At 40.8% G+C, this 25,882-nt stretch overlaps 1 protein-coding gene across 1 annotated transcript; it reads right to left on the bottom strand.

Annotated features, from left to right (window-relative positions):
- LOC129347771 (involucrin-like) lies at nt 1-25,882 on the bottom strand. The gene is made up of 3 exons (XM_055005982.1): nt 23,861-25,882; nt 23,286-23,802; nt 1-197 (listed from the first exon to the last, which is right to left on the bottom strand). Exons 1-3 carry the CDS (start codon nt 25,880-25,882, stop codon nt 1-3), a joined length of 2,736 nt encoding a protein of 911 aa, XP_054861957.1.

The raw sequence follows: 25,882 nt of genomic DNA, 5'->3' as shown, positions 1-25,882 counted from the left end.
TCAGCGGATCGGTTCCAGCAGATCCCTCTGCTCCGTCAGCAGCCCATTGGTCAGCTCATTAGATGACCATTTATCAGCCTGACCTCCTCCAGGAAACCTCACAACAACAACAAGCTGCCAGACGGGAAACATTCCTCCAAGAAAGGCCAGGAAACCGAGCTGTAGTCTGAACTTCAACAGGCTCTGGACGCAAAGATCTGCACAGATTAAACCTGGAGTTTAATAAAAAGCTGTGTTGCAGCTTTTATTAAACTCCAGGTGAAACTTGTGCAGATCTTGGCAAACACAACCAAACACATCGTCATAAGAATTAAAATGACACATTTCTCTGGTTTGAACACGCAAAACGACGACAAGATGACAAAAAATCACCACAAAGGGAGAAAAAATGACCAAAAAAAGACACAAAAAGACAATTGTACAAACCCAAAACCACCAAAAACCACCAAACCGTGACAAGAAATTACCACAAAAGACACAAAGCAAATGTAGACAAACAAAACAACCACAAAACGACCAAAATACTTCCAAAAATCACCAAAAAGTGACAAAAAATGACCACGAAAGACAAAAAAAAGCAACTGTAGACACACAAAAGGACCAAAAATCACCATTAAGCGATAAAAAATGAACACAAAAAGAAAAAAAAAACAACTGTAGAAACACAAAACAACCATAAAATTTCCAAAAATCACCAAAATGTGATAAAAAATGAACACAAGACACAAAACAACTGTAGACACACAAAACGACAACAAAATGACCAAAAATCATCAAAACGTGACAACAAAAAATGACCAGAAAAAGACACAAAACAACTGAAGACACACAAAACGACCCAAAAACTCCAAAGTGACCACAAAGTAGCAAAAAAGGCCACAGAAAGACAAAAAACAACTGTAGAAACATAAAACCACAAAATAACCAAAAAAAGTCCAAAAAGTGACCACAAAGTAATAAAAAATGACCACAAACAGACACAAAACAACTGCAGACACACAAAATGACCACAAAGCGTCCAAGAAATCTCATATACAGTGTTAATATGAAAACAAGCCAACGTTAAAATTTTCTTTATAAAAATCCACAATCAGAGAAATTTCCCGTCAGTCCTCGAACTACTCATCTTAAAAAAAAAAAGTCAAAAATAACATCTTTGCAGAAACCTGATGCTTTAAAAACTAAAAAATTCTGAAATCTTTGGTGCAACAGTGAAGAATCGACTGACTCGACTGAGACCAAAAGTCAGGAGACAAAAAAAATCATAGAGTTTTCAAGGTTTTAGAAGCATCTAACCCACCAAAAACATCCAAACTGAGTTCTGTATAATTTCTGTAATACTTTACTGCTTCCTGATTGTCCAAGATGCTTCAACAAGGATCCAAAATGATTCAAAATGATCCAGAATTACAGAAGTTTCAATAAATGATCTACAACCACGAAAATTAGTTCAGAATGACATGAAAATAGTCTAAAATGACTGATCCAAAATCACTCTGAAATTCTCTCAAATGATTAAAAATGATTCAGAATGACTGAAACTGAGCAGGATGACACTAAATTTGTCCAAGATGGTTTAAAAATCGTCCAAAATCAGTTGAAAATGACTTGAAAATAATCCAAAATTGCAGAAAATTTGTCCAGAATTACACAAATGTTGTCAGAAATGACAAAAATCTTACTTTTTTCCTGTACCATAAAATTGAGTTATATATTGTATTTCACCAGAGTACAATTTTAATAATATGTAAACTACTACTATTATTATTATTATTATTATTATCTATTCTGGAACAATAATTTTAATCTCTTTACAGTTTTGTCTCTTTATGCTCATCTTTCTCTTTATCTGCTCTCATGACAGTCATTTTGTGGTAATTTTTTAAAATCATTTTGTGGTTGTTTTGTGTATCTATGTGGTCATTTTTTGTCACCCTGTGGTGATTTATGGTCATTTTGTGAGTCTAAAGTTGTTTTGTGTCTTTTTGTGCTAATTTTTTGGTTTTGTTGTGTTTTTTGTGTGCCTATAGTTGTTTGTGTCTTTTTTGGTCATTTTTCAAATCACTTTTTGGTTGTTTTGTGTCTTTATGTGGTGATTTTTTGTCACTTCGTGGTGATTTTTGATCATTTTGTGCATCTACAGTTGTTTTGTGTCTTTTTGTGGTTATTTTTTAATCACTTTTTGGTTGTTTTGTGTTTTTATGAGGTCATTTTTTGTCATTTTGTGTAATTTTTGGTCGTTTGTGTCTAAAGCTGTTTTGTGTCTTTTTGTGGTCATTTTTTGGTTGTTTTGTGTGCCTATGGTTGTTTTGTGTCTTTTTGTGGTCATTTTTTAATCACTTTTTGGTTGTTTTGTGTTTTTATGTGGTCATTTTTTGTCACTTTGTGATGACTTTTGGTCATTTTGTGAGTCTACAGTTGTTTTGTGTCTTTTTGTGTTAATTTTTTAAAATCTTTTTTTGGTTGTTTTGTGTCTTTTTGTGGTCACTTTTTATTTTAGATTTTTGGTTGTTTTGTGGTCATTTTTCATCACTTTTAGGTGATTTTTGATTTTTTTTTTTTTAACTGATGGATCATTAACCTCAAAACAAGAAAACCACGAAATCCCAAAAGTCCTGAATTCACAAATTTACCTAAAACTGGAGAAGCATCAGTAAAAGCCAGAAGTGATAAATATTAGTAAATAAATCTGAGATGATTTTCAGATTCTGCCTCCATCTTCCTGAGCAGCAGCAACACGTCGTCGTCGTCGTTAAAACAACCGGCCTCGTCGATGCAGAGCAGCCAATTACTGACAGCCAAGGTGATGCTGGCGTGTCATGTGGCGTGTCATGTGGCGTGTCATGAGGTGTGTCATGAGGCATGTCATGTGGTGTGGATGTGTGGCATTGTGTGGCTGATCGGCCGCGTAAAGACAGCCTCATTATCCGGCTGAAAAGACGCCGACGGAGGGGAAAAAAAACAGGGAAAAAGAGTTAATTTGCACTCTGAATCCGTCCTCGCCGGCCTTTTCTCCCAGCCTTCGGGTGAGAAAGCGATCGAGGGTCCAGGGCCCCTCAATAAGTGAGCGTGATTGTGTCCGTGGCCTCCTTCTTTCAGCGTCGACAGCAGCATTAATTGGTGCCGCTGCTGAATCAAGTCTTTTCTGCCTCACAGAGTGTCTGAGAGGTAATTGCTGTGAGCTTTAGAGGACCAGAGTGTTGGTTTAAGGGCCCCTGACTTCCGACCTCTGGGCTAAAAGTCCCCCTCCTCTGCGCTTGGCGTCTTGTTCAGCCTCCTCAGCCAGTGTGAGGCTGTTGTGAGTTCTTTGTTTGCTTTTAAAGAGGTGAAGAGGAACTTGACGACAGAGGAACAACTGCAGACACCTGGCAACACCAGCAGCTGAATTCCTGCACACAACGCCTCAAAAATCACTACAAACTAAGACCCAAAAGTACAAACCAAGACCCAAAACTACAAACTAAGACCAAAAACTACAAACCAAGAGCCAAAACTACAAACCAAGACCCCAAACTACACACTAAAACAGTTTGAGGATTTCTACTATTTACAGACATGGGATTGATTAATTTCCACCCTCCAAACTAAACCTGGGAATCACTTTAGGGGTTGAATATCTCCAGAAATAAAACTCCTACAAACATGAAATTTGGTGAGAACTCAGGTTATCAATAGACAAACGACTGAATAACTTGATGTGTGTATATATAGATGTATGTCAACCCAAGGTTTTGTTTTTTTTCTCCAACTTTGACTTGAAACCTGTCAAAAATGCCTTTAAATCTGTCCACAAGGAGTCTGAACTTGCTGAACAATTCCTTAAAACTTGTCCAAAATGTCTTAACTTATATCCAATATCACACAAAAATTGCGCAGAATTCCTTGAAATCTGCACAAAACAACCTGAAAAGTGTCCAGAATGACAGTAATGATTAATTACTGGCTCTTGAAAATGACAAAACACCAAGAAATGCGGTGAGAACAGACAGAATTAGAGCAGAATGACTGAATGGATACAGCAGAGGACACAGTTTAATTATCAGCTTTTGAAAATGGGGGAAAAAAAGCAAAATCTCCAATCCAGGCTGGTCTAGTGTCTCCATAAAGTTCCTGTAAGTGTTTATCTATGGATGGATCCATATTTCTACTAAAATCTAGTCTTTGGTCCACATTTCTCCAACTGTTGAGGCTCTAACATCAGTAGAACCTGATGGGTTAAAGTTTGACCAGACAAAGACTGGAAATCTGTCCAAGATTTGTCAAAAAGAAGAGAAAGATTGTTCAAAAAAATCTAAATCTTTCAAAAATATGTAGAAACCTGTTCATCATCACTAGAAACCTGATTTAAATTACTCCAATTTGTCCAGAATGTCTTATCAAAGATTACTCAAAATGTGCCCAAAAGAAGATGATTGCCCAGAATAAATGGAAATGTGTCCAAAATTTCTCCAAATTTAAAAAAATGTCTTGAAACTTTAAAAAAATTAAGTGAAATAGTCCGTAGTAACTTGAAATCTGTCCAAAACATCTTGAGATGTCTAGGGTCTAGGTGTTCATACAGGTCTAGGTGTTCATACAGGTCTAGATGTTCATAGAGGTCTAGATGTTCATAGAGCTCTAGATGTTGGTGTTCATACAGGTCTAGATGTTCATAGAGGTCTGGATGTTCATAGAGGTCTAGGTGTTCATACAGGTCTAGATGTTCATAGAGGTCTAGATGTTGGTGTTCATAGAGGTCTAGATGTTCATAGAGGTCTAGATGTTCATAGAGGTCTAGATGTTGGTGTTCATAGAGGTCTAGATGTTCATAGAGGTCTAGGTGTTTGTGTTCATAGAGGTCTAGATGTTCATAGAGCTCTAGATGTTGGTGTTCATACAGGTCTAGATGTTCATAGAGGTCTGGATGTTCATAGAGGTCTAGATGTTCATAGAGGTCTGGATGTTCATAGAGGTCTAGGTGTTCATAGAGGTCTAGATGTTCATAGAGCTCTCGATGTTGATGTTCATAGAGGTCTAGATGTTCATAGAGGTCTAGGTGTTGGTGTTCATAGAGGTCTAGATGTTCATAGAGATCTAGATGTTCATACAGGTCTAGATGTTCATAGAGGTCTAGGTGTTCATAGAGGTCTAGATGTTCATAGAGGTCTAGATGTTCATACAGGTCTAGATGTTCATAGAGGTCTAGGTGTTCATAGAGGTCTCGATGTTGGTGTTCATAGAGGTCTAGGTGTTCATAGAGCTCTAGATGTTGGTGTTCATACAGGTCTAGATGTTCATAGAGGTCTAGGTGTTCACAGAGGTCTAGATGTCATAGAGCTCTAGATGTTGATGTTCATACAGGTCTAGATGTTCATAGAGGTCTAGGTGTTCATAGAGGTCTAGATGTTCATAGAGCTCTAGATGTTGATGTTCATACAGGTCTAGATGTTCATAGAGGTCTAGGTGTTGGTGTTCGTAGAGGTCTAGATGTTCATAGAGGTCTAGATGTTCATAGAGGTCTACATGTTCATAGAGGTCTCGATGTTGGTGTTCATAGAGGTCTAGATGTTCAAAGAGCTCTAGATGTTGGTGTTCATACAGGTCTAGATGTTCATAGAGGTCTAGGTGTTCACAGAGGTCTAGATGTTCATAGAGGTCTCGATGTTGGTGTTCATAGAGGTCTAGATGTTCATAGAGCTCTAGATGTTGGTGTTCATACAGGTCTAGATGTTCATAGAGGTCTAGATGTTCATAGAGGTCTACATGTTCATAGAGGTCTCGATGTTGGTGTTCATAGAGGTCTAGATGTTCAAAGAGCTCTAGATGTTGGTGTTCATACAGGTCTAGATGTTCATAGAGGTCTAGGTGTTCACAGAGGTCTAGATGTTCATAGAGGTCTCGATGTTGGTGTTCATAGAGGTCTAGATGTTCATAGAGCTCTAGATGTTGGTGTTCATACAGGTCTAGATGTTCATAGAGGTCTAGGTGTTCATAGAGGTCTAGATGTCATAGAGCTCTAGATGTTGATGTTCATACAGGTCTAGATGTTCATAGAGGTTTAGGTGTTCATAGAGGTCTAGATGTTCATAGAGCTCTAGATGTTGATGTTCATACAGGTCTAGATGTTCATAGAGGTCTAGGTGTTGGTGTTCGTAGAGGTCAAGATGTTCATAGAGGTCTAGATGTTCATAGAGGTCTACATGTTCATAGAGGTCTCGATGTTGGTGTTCATAGAGGTCTAGATGTTCAAAGAGCTCTAGATGTTGGTGTTCATACAGGTCTAGATGTTCATAGAGGTTTAGGTGTTCACAGAGGTCTAGATGTTCATAGAGGTCTCGATGTTGGTGTTCATAGAGGTCTAGATGTTCATAGAGCTCTAGATGTTGGTGTTCATACAGGTCTAGATGTTCATAGAGGTCTAGATGTTCATAGAGGTCTACATGTTCATAGAGGTCTCGATGTTGGTGTTCATAGAGGTCTAGATGTTCAAAGAGCTCTAGATGTTGGTGTTCATACAGGTCTAGATGTTCATAGAGGTCTAGGTGTTCACAGAGGTCTAGATGTTCATAGAGGTCTCGATGTTGGTGTTCATAGAGGTCTAGATGTTCATAGAGCTCTAGATGTTGGTGTTCATACAGGTCTAGATGTTCATAGAGGTCTAGGTGTTCACAGAGGTCTAGATGTTGTTAGATGCCAGAAGCTGCATCATGTTGAAATTTAACAACATATGAGTCTGATTTTTCCCTACTGGATGTTCCAGTATAAGTATAGATACTTTAAATTGAGCATTTTTTTTCTATTCCCAAGATCCAAAAATTAAATTAATTAGTTAAAACTGTGTCTTCTGCTGGATCCATTCAATCATTCTGATCTGATGAAATTATTCTTCTTTCTCACCACATTTCAGGGCTGTTGGAGTTTTATTTCTAGAGGTACTGAACTCTAAAAGTGGGTTCTAGGTAAGATGTTGATTTGGGTGAAAATATAAAAATTCAAGTCTGAAAATCTCAAAATATTTAACACAACTTAGTTATGGGTCCCAAATAACAAATAAGTGAAGTGAATCTGAGATGGTGCAGCAGCATATTTCTGTCTGAAGGACTGATAACACAACATGACCGTCAGTTTGTGGACGTGAAGAAGAAGCAGACACACAGACAAACACACACATTAACGTAAACTCAGTGTTTCCATCCAACAAACACACAGAGTCAAAACAGAGACTCACTGTTGAATGAAAACACTCAGAAAGAGCACAGACGGATTTTCTACTGACTAAGTTTCTACTTTAAACAATCATCAGAGTTCAGCAGGTCTGGTGTGAAGACTGATGTGAACTTCCAGGTCACTTTTATGGAAAAAAAAACCACATGGAAGCTTCTTCTCTGAAAAAAACTAATCTTGACTCGAAACTCACAGTTTTAATTACCGGCTTTGGAAAATGGAAAAGAAAAGCAAAATCTCCAATCCAGGCTGGTCTAGTGTCTCCATAAAGTTCCTGTAAGTGTCTATCTATGGATGGATCCATGTTTCTACTAAAATACAGTCTTTGGTCCACATTTCTCCAACTGTTGAGGCTCTAACATCAGTAGAATCTGATGGGTTAAAGTTTGACCAGACAAAGACTGGAAATCTGTCCAAAATATGTCTAAAAGAAGATAAAGATTGTCCAAAATAACTAAAAACCTTTCAGAAATGTGTAGAAACCTAAATTACTCAAATTTGTCCAGAATGTCTTCTGCTAAATTACGCAAAATGCACTAATAATAACTTCATGAAGTCCTGAAAAATCCTAAATCTTGACTCCAAACACGCCTTTCGTCCGAAGTTTTTGAAGAGCTAAATATAACTGGATTTCTCTATGGCTAAATAAAGGTTATTTTTTTACTGGACTGGGTTAAAATCTGTTCTGAACCTCCACAAAACCAGAAGGAGAGTTTGCAAACATGAACATAATTCTGCCACATCTAGAAGTTATGATCCAGGACTGACATGTATCTTGCTAAAAATGTAGCTTCAGAGCTAAAAAACTGATTTATTTTTTACTTATCCAATATTGTGGCTTCGAATTAACAACTGACTTCCTGTATTACAGCAGGAAGTGACATCATTTTTTTAGCATTTAGAGACTTTATTCACACTAACAGCAGAATTTAAACTGTAGGGAGATAAAATATCAAAAAATAAACAGACTAATGAAAGTAAAAGCAGTTTTCATACTGGAAGTCACAATAACCCAAGTACATGTAAGTCGTTACTTCCATCTCTAAGGTTTTGCAGATATTTTTCTTTGCAAAAATCTCCAGTAAATCAGGAACTAAAGTCTAAGTTCTGAGTCTTGAGTCTTTTCCAACCAGATCAGTCACAACAAAACAAGTTAAATCACCAAAGTCAGTCTCTAGTCCAGTACAACGTCCACAGCTGTGGTTCAAACCTCAGAAAAAAAGAATTTTAAGTCCTAAATTCAGGAGTGAACCAGGACACGGTGGACGTGTTTTTGTCCCAACTCATCGCAGACTGGATCTAACAGACCCGGTTTACATGACAACACGGACCTCCGCTAACGCCAACATTCAGGCCAAGCCTCTAATAGTCTGTTGTGGTGATAAGCTCCGGCTGCTCTTCAAGGTACAGAGAGTTTGGCGACACTAATCCTCAGCACCTGGTGGGTCTGACTGGAACGTGACCCGAAACACAAATACCTGGAGGTTCAGTCTGAGCCCAGACAAGTCAGAGCTGGAACCGTGGGGACAGGAAGAACTGGGCCGGTGTGGACCAAAGCCCAGAACCAAACCCAAGACCCAGAACCAAACCCCAGGCCCAGAGCAAAACAGAAACTGATCCAAAAGTCTTGTTACACCAAGAAACACACAATGTCGATTTCCTTAAACTGGGAGGACGACTTGCTATTCAGGTTTAGCACGTTAGCATGGCTTTTGATTGTCAGTGAATTTTTGCATGAAATTTACTCAAAGGTTATCAAAACCCAAAAAGAACCAACACATCCCAACGGTTAGCTGAGTGCTAGTGGAAGACCTGAGTGAGTTCAGAGAGACACTGTGGATTAAAACGTAGAAAATGACTACAGAAAATACTACATTAGAATAATTCCAAGAACGTTTAGTACTTCAAGGTTTAAATTGTAGCTTCAGTTTTGCTTTTTTTTACTCAGTTTTTGTTTTTGAACAACAATAAATATAGACACTAAAGATGCTAATGACGAATAAATAAATTAATTGCCATTAATAATGTCACAAATTAAAAACATATTAACTGATAAGGTAAAAGGAGAAGGTCGTGCATGTCAGTAAATGTAGATCAGCTGGTTGTTCCACCAGGTGGAACCTCTTACTGCTTAATACTACAGAGACCAGAGAAGGCTTCACTCATGCATAGGTTCAGGCATATGGGTTCTGTAAAACGTCTTGAGACAATTTCACCTGTAATTGGCGCTATAGGAATAAAATTGAATTTAAGATGTCACATTGTCAGTCTGTGATGAATCTGATCTATTTATAGAGAGGAGGACGCAACCATCGTTGGATCTCTGAAGGACTTTCTGTAGCTTCACCCTGTAAACCATCATAAAACTCTGATGCAGCGGTCATCAAAAGTTTAACTGGTTGGACAATCAAGAAAGCAGCCTTTCAGGATTCATCTGTTATTTCTGGAGGAACAGACCACCTGAACACCCCCGCATTTCTACAACTTTGGACTGGTCCGACCTGGCGGAGATGATTTATCGTTTAACTGAACATTTACCTGGAACTGGCTCCAAACTAACCAACACCACGTCAAACTGAAAAAATTACATCAGAGACACATGAAACTACTCAAAACAAAGACCAAGAGATGCAAAACAGCAACGAGGAGAAAAAACAACTAAAACAGAGAAAAAGACCAAAAAGAGAAGGAATACAAAAAGATGCAAAATGGATATAAATTAATGCTAACTCTGTGCAAAGATAAAACCATCTGTAAGACACCCAAAAGCACAAGTAGATGGAAAACAGCTGAAAAAAGACACAGAAAACGCACAGACACACAAACAAAAAAGGGACACAAAATGAACATAAACCGATGCAAAAACAACAACAAAGCCGCAAAAAACACTCAAAACAAATACAAAGAGATGCAAAAAGAACAGAAATTAATGCTAACTCTAGATAAAACCATGTTGTAGACATAGCTACACGGTAAATAGCCGAAGAAAGACACAAAACAACCACAAAGACACACAAACCAACAAAAAAAGGAACACAAAAGTAGTCAAAGCAGACTACGGCAACAAAAGATGCAAAACAGCAACAAGGACAGAGAGACAACTAAAACACAATGAAAAACAGCTGAAGAAAGAGAAAACAACCACAAAAAGATACAAAACGAACACAGAGATGCAAACAGCAACAAAGACATACAAACCAAAAAAAAGGGACACAAAATGAACACAAACAGAAGTAAAAAGGGCACAAAGACACATAAAATTACCCCAATTAAATAAAAAATAGCCACAAATTGACAACAAAGAGACACAAACTGAGCTCAGAGACAGAATCAGTCGATTCTAAACAGTTTTCAGCTGCTTTACTGCTCAAAGATTACTGGTTATAATCTGAATAACTCTTTACAGTTGTTGTGTTACGTACAGACTTAAATCAGTGAGTTCTTCTTCCATCTGGTTCTTTATAAACCCAACACCCACATCAAACTGAATTACAGACTGCTGTTAATTCTGTTTTATTATAGATACGGGTGTGGAGCAGCAGCAGGACCGCTGGTGTTCCTGCGGTTGGCAGCCATCGATCAGCCGCCTCGTCTCATCTTACCTGACAGGAAGTGAGACGGATGGACCCAACTTTCCCACCATGCTGCTGTTTACAGAGCCGAGGTGAAGCCGGAGGTTACAGCCCCGAGTCTGGACCATTAATAACCTGAGAGCACCTGAAGGCATCGCAGGAAAGCTGCCAGAGGTTTATTTATCCGAAGCAGGAGGCCGGTTAATTTCTGCTGCAGCGTATCACACACTGTTTTAGAGGAAACAGGAGATGAAACACACAGAAATATAAATACATCATTCAGAAACAGCAGACAGGATGAAGAAAGGACTCATGATTTATAGATTAGATCAGACTAACCGACTAAATATGGAAAAAGTGTTTTTTACTGTTTGTTTTTACAGTGGAACTAAAAGAAATATAAAGAAATTACTGTAAAAAACAAGAATACCACAAAGAGACACAAAACAGCCACAAAGGGATGAAAACAACCACAAAGAGACACAAAACGGCCACAAAGAGACGCAAAACAACCACAAAGAGATACAAAACAGCCACAAAGAGACACAAAACAGCCACAAAGAGACACAAAACAGGCACAAAGAGACACAAAACAGCCACAAAGAAACACAAAACAGGCACAAAGAGACACAAAAGAGGTTTAATCTGAGGCTAACAGTTTCCTTTCACTCCCATTGTTTGTGCTAAGCTAACTGCATGGACATTTTGTAATGAAGTGCTGGGGGAACACATACCTGTGGACAGGTAGGAGGGGGAGGAGCTGCAGATGGAGGGGGAGGAGGGGGGAGTAACATTAGCTGTTAATGATGGAGGGGGAGGAAGGGGAGGACAAATGAGTTGAAGAGAGCAGCAGGTAAAATGATCAGGGCTGGACTCACCTTAAAAGGTACTGGAGGGAATGTGTGTCTGTGTGTGTGTGTTTTAGTGTGTGTCTGTGTTTTTTTAGTTTGTTTTTTGTGTAATGGTTGTGTAGTAGCTCCACTTTGTGCACGTGTGTGTGTCTGTGTGTTTTTTAGTGTGTGTGTTTTAATGTGTTTTAGTGTGTGTTTGTTTTTCAGTGTGTGATGGTCGTGTAATAGTTCTAGTGTGTGTTTTAGTGTGTGTGTGTTTTAGTGTGTCTTAGTGTGTGTGTGTGTGATGGTTGTGTAGTAGTTCCAGTGTGTGTTTTAGTGTGTCTTAGTGTGTGTGTGTGTGTGATGGTTGTGTAGTAGTTCCAGTGTGTGTTTTAGTGTGTCTTAGTGTGTGTGTGTGTGTGTGTGTGTGTGTGTGTGTGTGATGGTTGTGTAGTAGTTCCAGTGTGTGTCTTAGTGTGTGTGTGTGTGTCTGCAGCTTGTTTACATACTTGCGGCTCTAAGTACATGTGTATGTTTTCACTGTTTCCTTTCTTCGGTTCAACAAAACAAGCGCTCCTCTTCAACCTGACAGCCGCTCTACAGGTGATGATGTCGCCCCGAGGGGGAGGAGACTCCCACACACACCTATCAACACACACCGACACACACTGTCAACACGCACAGACACACACAGACTCACACAGACACACACAGGTGAGTCTCAGGGCGGAGGAATGGGAGCGTTTGTTTTGTTGTGGCCGCAGGAACAACAACACACATGTCCTTAGTGAGGGGAAATATGTAAACAGTCCAGGTGGAGTTACAGGTTTGTGTAACCGGATCATCGGTTCTGCTGCAGAAACACACAAACGGAGAAACACAACCTGAATGAAACATGAAACACACAGACGGAGATGCAGACTAAAACCAGCAAAATGCAACACAACTAGAAGAAGCAAAACGACCACAAAAAGACAAAAATAACTACAAAGAGACAGAAAACACAAACGCAACGATACATTAAATATACAAAAAACGACTAAAAAAACATAAAATGACCACAGAGAGACACAAAATAACCTCAAAGAGACACAAAACAACCACAAAAATGACTACTACAATATAAATGCTCGACTGCAGTACAGAAATACTCTGAAGTAAAAGTTTCTGATTCTTCTCTGAGGTTTGTTTGTTTTATTGCAGCGACTCGAGTTTGTTTACAAAAGAGAAACACTTGCACTGCACCGAGGGCAACACACACACACACACACTCACAGACACAAACAAACAAACAAAGGGAGTCTGTTTTGTTGTCCTGAGCAACAGGAAAACACAGTATAAACAAAACCAAACAGACAGAAAGCTGATAGTGTGGAAACAAACACACACTCTAAAACACACACTAAAACACATTAAAACACACACACACTAAAACACACAAACACACTCCCTGTGTTCCTGACACGAAGAACAAAAGCTCTGATTAATTTCTCAGATTTCATGACCGTGTCGCAGCGTCAGAGGAGTGAAAAAACAACAACAACACGGCAGCGCTGGCCAACAAAACAAACACACCCTGACTGGGAGGTCAAAGCTCACAGGAAAGACAGGAGGGAGGAGACGAGGAAGGAGGAAAGAAGGAGGGAGGAAACAAGGAGGGAGGAGACGAGGAAGGAGGAGGAAAGGAGGGAGGACATAAGTAGGGAGAAGACGAGGAGGTAGGAGACGAGGAAGGAAGAAAGATGGAGGGAGGAAACAAGGAGGGAGGAGATGAGAATGGAAGAGACGAGGGTGGAGACAAGGAGAGGAGACGATGAGGGAGGGGATGAGGAGGGAGGAAACAAGGAGAGGAGATGAGGAGGGAGGAGACGAGGAGGGAGGACACAAGGAGAGGAGATGAGGAGGGAGGAGATGAGGAGGGAGGACACAAGGAGAGGAGACGAGGAGGGAGGAGACAAGGAGAGGAGACAAGGAGGGAGCAGACGAGGAAGGAGGAAAGGAGGGAGGAGATAAGGAGGGAGGAGACGATGTGTGTAGTTGTACTGACGTGTAGTTGTGTTTCTGTATTGATGTGTGTGTAGTTGTGCCATTATGTGTTGTGTAGTTGTGTAGTCGTATTGATATATAGTTGTGTTGTTATGTGTTGTGTACAGTTGTCTATAGCTGTGTAGTTGTGTGTTTCTGTATTGATGTGTGTTACATCTTGTGATTCCAGGTGAGTTATTTTCTCAACAAATGGAAGAAGAGAAAGGGTTTCTCTTTATGAATGAGAGCTTTGTGTGTGTGTGTGTGTGTGTGTGTGTGTGTGTGTTGTGTGTTTCCGTCAACAGATCCGTGTCGACTTCCTCGTCTGAAACTTCATCTTCTTGGTTTGACAGAAACTTTATGAATTCGGAGCTCAAACCAGTTTTCAGCTGTTAGACTTCAACCTGCTGCCACGGAAACGCCAAAGCTGTGTGTGTCTGTTGTGGCTTTGATTGGTTTGTAATGTGTGGACACAGAAGTATTTATTTTGTCATTTTTGCTGCTAGTTTTAGTCAGTTTTCTGTCAGTTAAGTCGTTATCTTCAGTCATTTTTAATCACCGTTTCTGGTTGTTTTCATCAGTTTTTAGTCACTGTTGTCAGTTATTCATGTCACTGTTTTCAATCATTTTCAGTCACTATTTTTTAGCTGTTTTTGTTATTTTTAGCTGCTGATTTCTGTTGCTGTGGTTTTCAGAAGTTTTTATCACTGTTTTTAGATATTTTTACTTGTTTTCAGTCAGTTTTTAGTTGTTTTCAGTTGTTTTTAGTCACTGTTTTTAGTTGTTTATACTTGTTTTTAGTCACTGTTTTCAGACGTTTTTGCTGCTGTTTTAGTTGCTGATTTCTGTCAGTCGTTTTTATTTGTTTTTTCTGCTGTTTTCAGACATTGCTTTCAGTTGTAGTTTTCATTTGATATTTGCGTTTCTTTCTGCTACATAAGTACTTGAAGAACAATATGTATTTTGCATTTTTGCACTGTGGACCAGCGAATCTCTCTACTGTGAATCTACTTCCACGTGTAATATTTTAGTTCGGCAGACAAGGAGTTGATGAATAAAGCTGCTTGTAGAAGCTGAAGCGTTTCTCCTGCAGCAGTTTAACGTATAGAAGACTATGAGAGTCTGATGTGAGGTTTCAGGTGTTGGAGGTTCTGGATGAGGTGCTGTCAGACCATCTGTGTTCTCCTGGATGTTACCTGATGGAACTCTGACAGCCTTACACCCACCACACCTACATCTGCTTTCCCTCCGAGGTCTTCGGGAAACAAAAAAAAGAAGAAGTTCAGCTGACCAACGAGCGACAAAGAAGCTGAAAGGCGAACAACAGCGAGTCCATTATCTCCCCGCCCGCCTCACCCCTCCGCTGCACACAAACCTCTCAGAGAGGTGAGAGAAACGCTATTAGCACCCTGGGCGTAATTACAGCGACTCAGGTGACACCGAACACCGACTCAGAGTGTGTGTGTGTGTGTGTGTGTGTGTGTGTGTGTGTGTGTGTGTGTGTGTGTGTGTGTGTGTGTGTGTGTGTGTGTGTGTGTGTGTGTGTGTGTGTGTGTGTGTGTGTGTGTCGGCTGTCATGTTTGTGTGGGCTCCAGTCTTTTCACAGAGAAGAAAGTTAGACAACAAAGGAGATGGAGGGTAAATTTGAGGGAGGAGAAGAAATGAGCCGACATGTCGACTTTCTGAAGACCTGAACCCGATCCGTCCTGGCAGGTGTGTGTGTGTGCGTGTGTGTGTGTGTGTCAGGAGATGGAATTTGTAAAGATGAGTGTGGGCTTGTAGGTGTTCACAGTGTCAGTTTAAGGTGAGCTTCTGGCTTGAGACCAGATTTAAGCCCAAAATATAATAAATGAGTCATTTTAGATAAAATCTGATAAATCTGAAAACAGTTCCCACATGATCCGACTTTCTAAAAAAAAAAACCCAAAGAACCCGTTGTTATATTTAACCCTCGTGTTGTCCTGCAGGTCAAACTGACATGTTTTAAAGCTTGAAAATGTGGAAAAAATAATGTATTTTTACAGAGAAACTTCTGATCTCCACATTTTCAACATTTTTGGGAAATTTTTGAGCATTTTTTGGTGGAAAACAAGAAATGCTAAAAATGTTTCTTTAAGAACATTCACAAAAAACACAACCAAATTTATGTGAATGTTCTTAAAGAAAATATGAGAAGTTTTACTGATATATATATATATATATATATATATATATATATATATATATATATATATATATATATATATATCATTTCAGATATTTTAAGGATTGTTTTGGAAGATTTTTACTCATTTTTTGAAAACATTTACAAGAATTTTCTTGCCAAATTTGGGGGATTTTTAAAATACAACTTTTAAGGAATTATTGGAATTTTCTTCCTTAAGGTTAGGCAAATTTTCATAAATTTGAGGAATTTTTTTTGCTGAATTTTGGATTTTTTTTTTTTGACAAGGAAACAATGTTCCTTGGTGCCCGTAAATGAGGACAACAGGAGGGTTAATGAAGACGTGTGGAAATGTAACTTCACTCTGAAAATACTCTCAGAATTAAAGAGGAACTAAAACTGACTGAAAACAATGGCAGAAACTAAAAACTGCAAATGAAAAAGTGACGGAAACAAAAAAAATACTGAATGAAAATGACTGGAAACAGCAATGAAACCAATTAAACACAGTGGCTGAAAACAGTAACTGAATATGACTGAAAATTACTGAAAACAATCAAAAACAACATCTGAAAACTACAGAAGTACAGCTCCTGACAACAATTGAAAATAGCAACAAAAACAACCGACGACAGTGACTGTAAATGAATAAACACATAAAACACTAAAAACCAACTGAAATCAGTCAAAAATGACTGACAACAGTGACAAAAACAAAAGAAACCTGAAAACATCCATGAAAAACTGAAAACAGCGACTAGTGACTCAAAACAGTGACTCAAAACTGTTCAAAATGATTCAAATTTTTTTAAAAAAGGACAAAAATTCCCCAATTTTCCAAAATGACTCAAAACTCATCCAAAATTATTTTTTAAAAAATGTGACATTTCTAAAAATGTGTCAAATTGATTTAATATTAACAAATTAACTTAAAATTAGTCAAAAAACACCAAATTTATTCTAAAATTACACAAAATTAGTTCAAGATGACTCAAATGTGTCCAAAATTAGTTAAAATTTGGCCGAACAAACACAAAACTTCCAAAATTAGCAAGTTTTTGAAACATTTGTCATGCTTACATTAAACTGATCTAAAATCTGTTTAAAAGTAGTTTTAAAATGTTGACAATCACTTGAAATATGTGCAAAATGACACAAAATTGATCAAAATGACTGTCCAAAACTTCTTTTTCTAAAATTACTGAAAACTTGTTCAAAATAACATAAAATGTTTCCAAAATGAATCAAAATCTGTCCAAAATGGGTTCAGAAATATCTATTATTATTTTAAATATTTCCAAAATATTAACAAACTGAATTAAAATCAGTTTAAAAAAACCCTAATTTATTCTAAAATTCCTTAAAATTTGTCCAACTTGACTCTAAATGTACTAAAATAAGTTAAAATTTGGCCAAATGGAAACAAAACGTGTCCAAAATTACCAAGTTCTTCTAACATTATATATAAATAACATCAAACTACTTTTAAACAAAAGTAGTTTTAAAATGTCCACAAAATTTACCAAAATATGTCAAAAATATTCCCCAAATTAGTCAAAATTAGTAAAAAAAAATCAAATAAATAAAAAAATCTGACATTAAATGTACCCAAAATAAATTTGGTCACACAAACACAAAACTTGCCCAGGTTACCAGGTTTTTCTAAAATTACTCAAAATAAATCCAAAATAACAGCCCAAAAGGAGTTCTAAAATGTCCACAATTACTTACAATATGTCCAAAATATAAACAAACTGATTAAAATTAGTCCAAAATGACTTTAAATGTGCCCAAAATTAGTTAAAATTTGCTGAAATGGACACAAAACTTTTCCAAAATTACAAAGTTTTTCTAAAATGATTCTAAATTCATTGAAACTGACTCAGCACAGAGCAGCAAACAACACAATGAACAATTACTGGGTATTTCTGTGATTTTTGTCCCACTAGCTAACATTGAACATGCTAACACGTTAGCAAACACAGAACACGCTAACGGGTCCAACACGTGTGTGATCTGTGTGTGTGAATGGGACGTTTGCGTGTCTCCGTGTCCGCCTGTATTCTGTGTATTATTACCTGGATGTCAGAACACGGAACACTAATGTGTGCGTGTCCAGGTATCACACGGATCGGATCGGCTTCCTCCCACGCTGACTGACGGCTGGCTGGATGGATGTAAAGGCCGTATTGTTCGTTTCACATATTAGTGTCGGGCCTCGGGGCGAGTCGAAGCGCTAATGCTAGGCTCAGCTTTCTAGCCGCACTTCAAAGACAGTGGTTAACAACTGGAGATTCACAGGATCAACACACAAAGACGTACACAGCAGCTACAACACTGGAGACACACAAACACTGTTCACCGTCCTCGAACACATTCTACCTTTAAAACTGTTTCTATTATTAACTAGAACAAAAGAACATCAACTATCCTCAGTTCTGTTTTCATTCACCAGACTACTTCCTGTTTCCTGTTGTACATATAAGCACTGACATGTTCTATTAAATTATGTTAGTATTAAAGTGATATTTAAGAGTTTCAGGAGACTTATTATGAAAGTACAACTAGTACAGGAAGTACTCAGAGGTCAGTACTCTGATTACCTTCGAAGGTCTTTGAAGTTCAGCTACAGTCAAGGTAAAAAAGTTAATCTGGGATTTTTGGGTCATTTTCAAACTCTTGACCTGTGATTTTATGGAACTGATTTCTAGTTGGTCCTGACTTTGGACTTTCTGTCTCAGCTTGTGACCCCTCGTCTTTATTTTGGACGTTTTGTCTGGAATCTTTTGGATGATACAAAACTTGTAACATGGTCTTGATTCTGGACCTTTTGGACTTGACTTGGACTTTATCTAGACTGAGGATTTCTTGTCCTGACTTGTTGGGTTCTGGTCTTGAGACATTTTGTCCTTGGAACTTTTTGATCTTGACTTGTGATTTTGTGGTCCTGAAAGGAACTTGGTCTTTATTTGGGACTATTTTTTCCCACCTAGAATCTTTTAGTTCTAACCTGAGATTGTCAGATCTTGCAACATTCCGGTCTTGGTTTTGTGATTCCTTGACAGGAAACTGGCTCTTGATTTGGTACCTTTTGGTCCTGACTTGGGATTTTCTAGTCCTGGGTCCTGATCTTTGACTTCATTGTTCTGACTTTCGACATCTTTCCACTTGCCTTTGTGAGCTCTGGACTTAATTTAGGATATTTTAGTCTTGACTTGGAACTTTTTAGAACTGACCTAAAACTTTTTTCTTGACTTGGTGGAGGTTTTGATTTTGGACATCTTGTCCTTGGAAATTTTGGTCCTGGCTTGGGACTTTGAAGTCCTGATTTGGGACTTGGTCTTGGTTTGGCACTTGGTTCTGACGACAGATTTTGTGGAACTGACTTGGAACTTGGTCTTGACTGAGGATTTTTTAAACCTGACTTGGATTTGGTTTTGATTTTAGATGTTTCATCCTTGGAACTTTTTGATCTTGACTTATGATTTTGTAGTCCTGACAAGGAACTTGGTCTTGATTTAGGACCTTTTGATCCTGACTTGAGACTTTATAGTCCTGGATCCCGATCTTTGATTTCATAGTTCTGATTTTGGACTTTTTTGTCCTGTTTTTGTGAGCTCTGGTCTTAATTTTGGACATCTTAGTCTTGACTTTGGAACTTTTTAGAACTCACCTAAAACTTTTATTTCTTGACTTGGCTTTGGTTTTGATTTGGGACATCTTGCCCTGGGAACCTTTTGATCTTGACTTATGATTTTGTGGTCCTGACAAGGAACCTGGTCTTGATTTGGGACATTTTCTTCTTGACTTTGAATCTTTTAGGTCCGACCTCAGATTGTCAGATCTTGGAACATTCTGGTCTTGACTTTGGGATTCTCACTTGGGATTCTTTGACCTAACATGAAACTGGCTCTTGACCTAATACCTTTTGTCCTGACTTGAGACCTTCTAGTCCTGGGTCCTGATCTTTGACTTCACAGTTATGACTTTGGACGTTTTCCCTCCTGACTTGTTGAGGTCTGTTATTAATTTTGGTCATGACTTGGAACTTTGTAGAACCGACCGGAAGCTGTGTTGTTTTGATTTGGTGGAGATTATTATTATTCAACATTTTGTACTTGGACCGTTTTGGTGTTTAGTTATGACTTTGTGGTTCTGACAAGGAACCTGGTCTTAATGACAGATCTCTTTGTCTTGATTTAGGACCATTAAGTCCTGACGTTGGTCGATTGTGCTCTTGACTTGAGACTTTGGACACTATGTGAATCTTGATATTAATTTGGGATGTTTTAGTCTTTGGAACTTTTAGTGTTGATTTGAGATCCTTTGGTCCTGACTTGGGACTTTTCAGTCCTGTGTGGGGATGTTCTGGTTCTGACTTGGCGCTTAATCTCGTTTTAGGGTTTTTTGCTTCTGAAATTTCAGAACTGACTTTGGCTACTCTGGTTTTTGTACATTTTTGTCTTGACTTAGGACATTTTAGTCCTTAATGGAGATGTTTTTAGCACTGACTCCAGAATTTTTGGTCCTGATATAACACTTCATAGTCCATGGATGCTGATCTTGACTAAGGATTCTCGTTCTGGACCTGGTGGTTCTGGTCTTTCTTGAGGATTTTTTTTTTTTTTTTTTTTTACTTTTAGCAGATTATTTCTTGCCCAGCAACCACAAAAACAATAAAGTATTGATATAAGTGACCACTCTCTGCCCACTAACTTGCCACCACTCAGGCTTTCATGATTTAGAAGTTTAATCTGCAGAGGTTTTGGTATTCTAACACTTTACTAATCACTAATTTAATGCTAATTTGTAGTTTGACTCCATTAAATTCATCTGACAGCTGCAGCAAACTAAGACTTTACACTGGGCTTATGAAACACAAAGCAGTTTCTGTACAATAAAACAGATTAAATTAGCCGTCAGCTCATGAAGAACTTACTAAATATAACCACTATTACTGAGAGTGTTCTCTTTTGTTAACACCTGTGTGCTTTTACCGACGTTTTGATTTGAAAGCAGGACATAAATTCGACCGTTTTTACCGCTGGGTATCGACTCTCACTCCGCCGTCAGCAGCAAACATGTTGTCACAATCACATGTTGCATTAGTATACGCCAGGGCTCCACATGCCTACATGCGTGTACATTTAATCAGCGGTATTGTGAGACATTAAAGAGTTCCCCCAGAGGAAATATTAAGAGCAACACTCGACGTGGAGGAGATTTGACGAAGCCACTAACAGCGAGAACACACACTTCACTTTATCATATAAATAACAGTTATAATCAGAAGGTCATGTGATATGTAGATGAGACACTTTGCATAAAAAACAATGGCGAGCAGGTGTGCAGAGGTGAGTTCTCCGTCTGAGTGCTTTATTTTCTTTTTTTTCTTATTATTACTGTATTATTATCCTGATTGCTTCATGGAGCGCGGGCCATTATGTTCCACGTCTTTGTTTGATAAATGTAAAAAAATAAAAAAATAACAAGCAGAAGGCTGTCAGGTAATTGTTCTATAACTCATGAGTGGATGTTTTTCATCATTTAAAGGACCAAACTGCCACAGGAACTGAACAAATCTGTTTATTTATAGAAACACGGGAGTTTCAAAATAAGATCCAATTAAAAAGGTTAAAACGCGCAGATTTTTTAAATCTGTAACGGAGAAATAAACCCAGAATTCAGCTTAATGACAAGGAAATAAAAAACTATAACACAGAATTTAATGTGCTTCTGTTTGTTTACATGCTGCAGAGTTGCATCATTTGTTGTTGCGTTGCTGCTTGACGTGTTTTTAGCTGTTTTATGGCAAGTTGTCATACTGAGATTCTTTAATTCTTTTGATGTTATCACACAATTTGTTGCTGGTTTCCGTGTTAAGCCTCGTTTAGTTGTCATTGGTTGCATTGCTGGTTGCTGTCTTTCAGCAAATTATTGATTTGTTGTGGTCAAATTGCATTATTGTTGTTGTGTTGCTGTGTTAAATCTCTTGTCTAGTTGTCACTGGTTGCGTTGCTGGTTGCTGTCTTGATCAGATTCTCTATTTGTTGCTGTCAAGCTGCATTAATTGTTGTTGTGTTTAGTGTTTCCTCTCTTGTTTTTGCCAAGTTGCTTTATTTTTTGTTGTGTTTCAAGTTGCTGCATGAGTCTCTTGTCTAATTGTAGTTTGTTGCGTTGCTTGTTGTTGCACTGAGGATCTTCTCCAGTTGCTTCTGGTTATTTTGTTTCTTGTTGAAGGTTTACTGTTGTTTTTGTGAAGTTCCTTTACTTGTGTTGCTGGTTGTTGTCTAGTTGACATTAGTTGCAATGTTTGATGTTGCATTGCTGGTTGTTGTCTTTAAGCTCTAGTTGCCATTGGTTGCATTACTTGTTGTGTTGCTGAGTCTCTTGTCTAGCTGCTGTTCATTGCATTTCTTGTTGTTGTCCTGAGCAGATTCTCTATTCGTTGCTGCAAGGTTGCTTTAATTGTTGTGTTGCTTCATGTTGCGTTCAGTGTTTCCTCTTGTGTGTGTGTTGCGTTATTTTTTGTTGTGTTCCAGGTTGCTGTGTTGAGTGTTTTCTGTTGTCGTTTTTGCTGAGTTGCATCACTTGTTGTGTTGCTGCTTGCTGTGCTGAGCTCTTGTGTAGTTGCTGTATCTGGTTGCTGTCTTGAGCATGTTATCATTTATAGTTGTAGCCAAGTTGTAGTTGTTGCTGTTGGTTAAAGTGTTTGTTGCAGTTTTATTGCTGGCTGCAATATTTGTTGTGCGGACGCACGCACGCACGCACGCACGCACGCACGCACGCACACACACACACACACACACACACACACACACACACACACACACACACACACAGAGGAATGTAAAGAGAGAGAGCACTGCTGTTGACCTCTCTCGCTCTTTTGTCTCTTTGAGCCAAGTTTTGCCCTGAGAGCTCGATACATGATCCAACACACAAAGACACGCAAACACACAACTTTTTCACTTTCTATCCATGACACACACACACACACACAGACACATTCCTGGAAGACAAAGACAGAGGAGGTCTGTCAGAGTCAAATGTCAAACTGCTCTTAGCTGCTGTTTGCTAAACACTCCTGTGGTAATGACTTCAAATAGCAAAACTAAACATGTCCAAAGTGTGTGTGTGCGCGCACGTGAGAGGGAGAGAGTGTGTGTGTTACAGTGTGTGTGGAGAGAGAAAGCAATTGGGCGGAAAAGAAGGAGATGAACTTTCAGCTCTTGAGAAATAAACACTTCTAATTGGTCTGAACTGGAAAAGCATCAACAGGAGGGGAAGGGGGGAGGAAGAGGTGATGAAGGTGAGGGTGAAGGAGGAAGAGGAGGTGATGAAGGTGAGGGTAAAAGAGGAAAAGGAGGAAATAAAGGAGGAAAAGAATAAAAGTGAGACAGAAACAGAAAACAAACACGCTGCCTGACAGCAACGATTGCTGCAATCTGGAGGAAGATAAGTCTGCAGGAGGCAACGCAAAAATACACAAATGCATCAAAAATTGCTGCTGGTTGATGTGTTGCTGGTTGCTGTGTGGCTGGTCGCTGTGTTGCTGGTCGCTGTGTTGCTGGTCGACGTGTTGCTGGTCGACGTGTTGCTGGTCGACGTGTTGCTGGTCGACATGTTGCTGGTCGGCGTGTGGCTGGTCGCTGTGTTGCTGGTCGACGTGTGGCTGGTCGACGTGTTGCTGGTCGGCGTGTGGCTGGTCGCTGTGTTGCTGGTCGACGTGTGGCTGGTCGACGTGTTGCTGGTCGGCGTGTGGCTGGTCGACGTGTTGCTGGTCGGCGTGTGGCTGGTCGCTGTGTTGCTGGTCGACGTGTGGCTGGTCGACGTGTTGCTGGTCGGCGTGTGGCTGGTCGCTGTGTGGCTGGTCGACGTGTTGCTGGTCGACGTGTGGCTGGTCGACGTGTTGCTGGTCGACGTGTTGCTGGTCGGCGTGTGGCTGGTCGCTGTGTTGCTGGTCGCTGTGTTGCTGGTCGACGTGTTGCTGGTCGGCGTGTGGCTGGTCGACGTGTGGTTGGTTGCTTGACGTGTGGTTGGTTGATGTGTAGCTGGTCGACGTGTGGCTGGTCGCTGTGTTGCTGGTCGACGTGTTGCTGGTCGACGTGTGGCTGGTTGCTGTGTGGTTGGTTGATGTGTAGCTGGTCGACGTGTGGCTGGTCGCTGTGTTGCTGGTCGACGTATTGCTGGTCGCTGTGTGGCTGGTCGCTCTGTGGTTGGTCTACGTGTGGCTGGTCAATGTGTGGTTGGTTGCTGTGTTGCTGGTCGACGTGTTGCTGGTCGACGTGTTGCTGGTCGGCGTGTTGCTGGTCGACGTGTTGCTGGTCGGCGTGTGGCTGGTTGACGTGTGGTTGGTTGCTGTGTGGCTGGTCGGCGTGCGGCTGGTTGCTGTGTGGCTGGTCGACGTGTTGCTGGTCGACGTGTTGCTGGTAAGCGTGTTGCTGGTCAATGTGTGGCTGGTCGACGTGTGGCTGGTCGACGTGTGGCTGGTTGCTGTGTGGTTGGTTGACGTGTTGCTGGTCGGCGTGTGGCTGGTCGCTGTGTTGCTGGTCGACGTATTGCTGGTCGCTGTGTGGCTGGTCGCTCTGTGGTTGGTCTACGTGTGGCTGGTCAATGTGTGGTTGGTTGCTGTGTTGCTGGTCGACGTGTTGCTGGTCGACGTGTGGTTGGTTGACGTGTGGTTGGTTGCTGTGTGGCTGGTCGGCGTGTGGCTGGTTGCTGTGTGGTTGGTCGACGTGTTGCTGGTTGACGTGTGGCTGGTCGGCGTGTGGCTGGTCGCCGTGTGGTTGGTTGACGTGTGGTTGGTTGACGTGTGGTTGGTGGGCGTGTGGCTGGTCGACGTGTTGCTGGTCGACGTGTGGCTGGTCGCTGTGTTGCTGGTCGACGTGTTGCTGGTTGCTGTGTGGCTGGTCGGCGTGTTGCTGGTCGACGTGTGGCTGGTTGCTGTGTGGTTGGTTGACGTGTTGCTGGTCGGCGTGTTGCTGGTCGGCATGCGGCTGGTCGGCGTGTGGCTGGTCGCTGTGTGGTTGGTCGATGTGTGGTTGGTTGCTGTGTGGTTGGTGGGCGTGTGGCTGGTGGGCGTGTGGCTGGTCGACGTGTGGTTGGTTGCTGTGTGGTTGGTCGACGTGTTGCTGGTCAGCGTGTTGCTGGTCGGCGTGTTGCTGGCCGACGGGTGGTTGGTCGGCGTGTGGTTGGTTGCTGTGTGATTGGTTGCTGGGTGGCTGGTCGACGTGTTGCTGGTCGACGTGTGGTTGGTCGGCGTGTGGTTGGTCGGCGTGTGGCTGGTTGCTGTGTGGCTGGTTGACGTGTGGCTGGTTGCTGTGTGGTTGGTCGACGTGTTGCTGGTCGGCGTGTTGCTGGTCGGCGTGTTGCTGGTCGGCGTGTTGCTGGCCGACGGGTGGATGGTCGGCGTGTGGCTGGTCAACGTGTGGTTGGTTGCTGTGTGGTTGGTTGCTGTGTGGTTGGTTGACGTGTCGCTGGTCGACGTGTCGCTGGTCGACGTGTGGTTGGTTGCTGTGTGGTTGGTTGCTGTGTGGCTGGTTGCTGTGTGGCTGGTCGGCGTGTTGCTGGTCGAGGGGTGGATGGTCGGCGTGTGGCTGGTCGACGTGTGGTTGGTTGCTGTGTGGTTGGTTGACGTGTGGCTGGTTGCTGTGTGGCTGGTCGACATGTGGCTGGTCGCTGTGTGGCTGGTCGCTGTGTGGCAGGTCGGCGTGTGGCTGGTTGACGTGTGGCTGGTCGCTGTGTGGCTGGTTGACGTGTGGCTGGTCGACGTGTGGCTGGTCGCTGTGTGGCTGGTCGACATGTTGCTGGTTGACGTGTGGCTGGTCGACGTGTGGCTGGTTGCTGTGTGGTTGGTTGACGTGTTGCTGGTTGACGTGTGGCTGGTTGCTGTGTGGTTGGTTGACGTGTTGCTGGTTGACGTGTGGCTGGTTGCTGTGTTGCTGGTTGACGTGTTGCTGGTCGGCGTGTGGCTGGTTGCTATGTGGTTGGTTGACGTGTTGCTGGTTAACGTGTTGCTGGTCGACGTGTTGCTGCTCGACGTGTTGCTGGCATGTTACATTTCTACTCAGTTTTTTGCACAT

This window comes from Amphiprion ocellaris, chromosome 20 (genome assembly GCF_022539595.1).
Source record: "Amphiprion ocellaris isolate individual 3 ecotype Okinawa chromosome 20, ASM2253959v1, whole genome shotgun sequence".
Classification (NCBI taxonomy): Eukaryota; Metazoa; Chordata; class Actinopteri; family Pomacentridae; genus Amphiprion; species Amphiprion ocellaris.
This window is presented reverse-complemented; position numbering and strand designations above follow the sequence as displayed.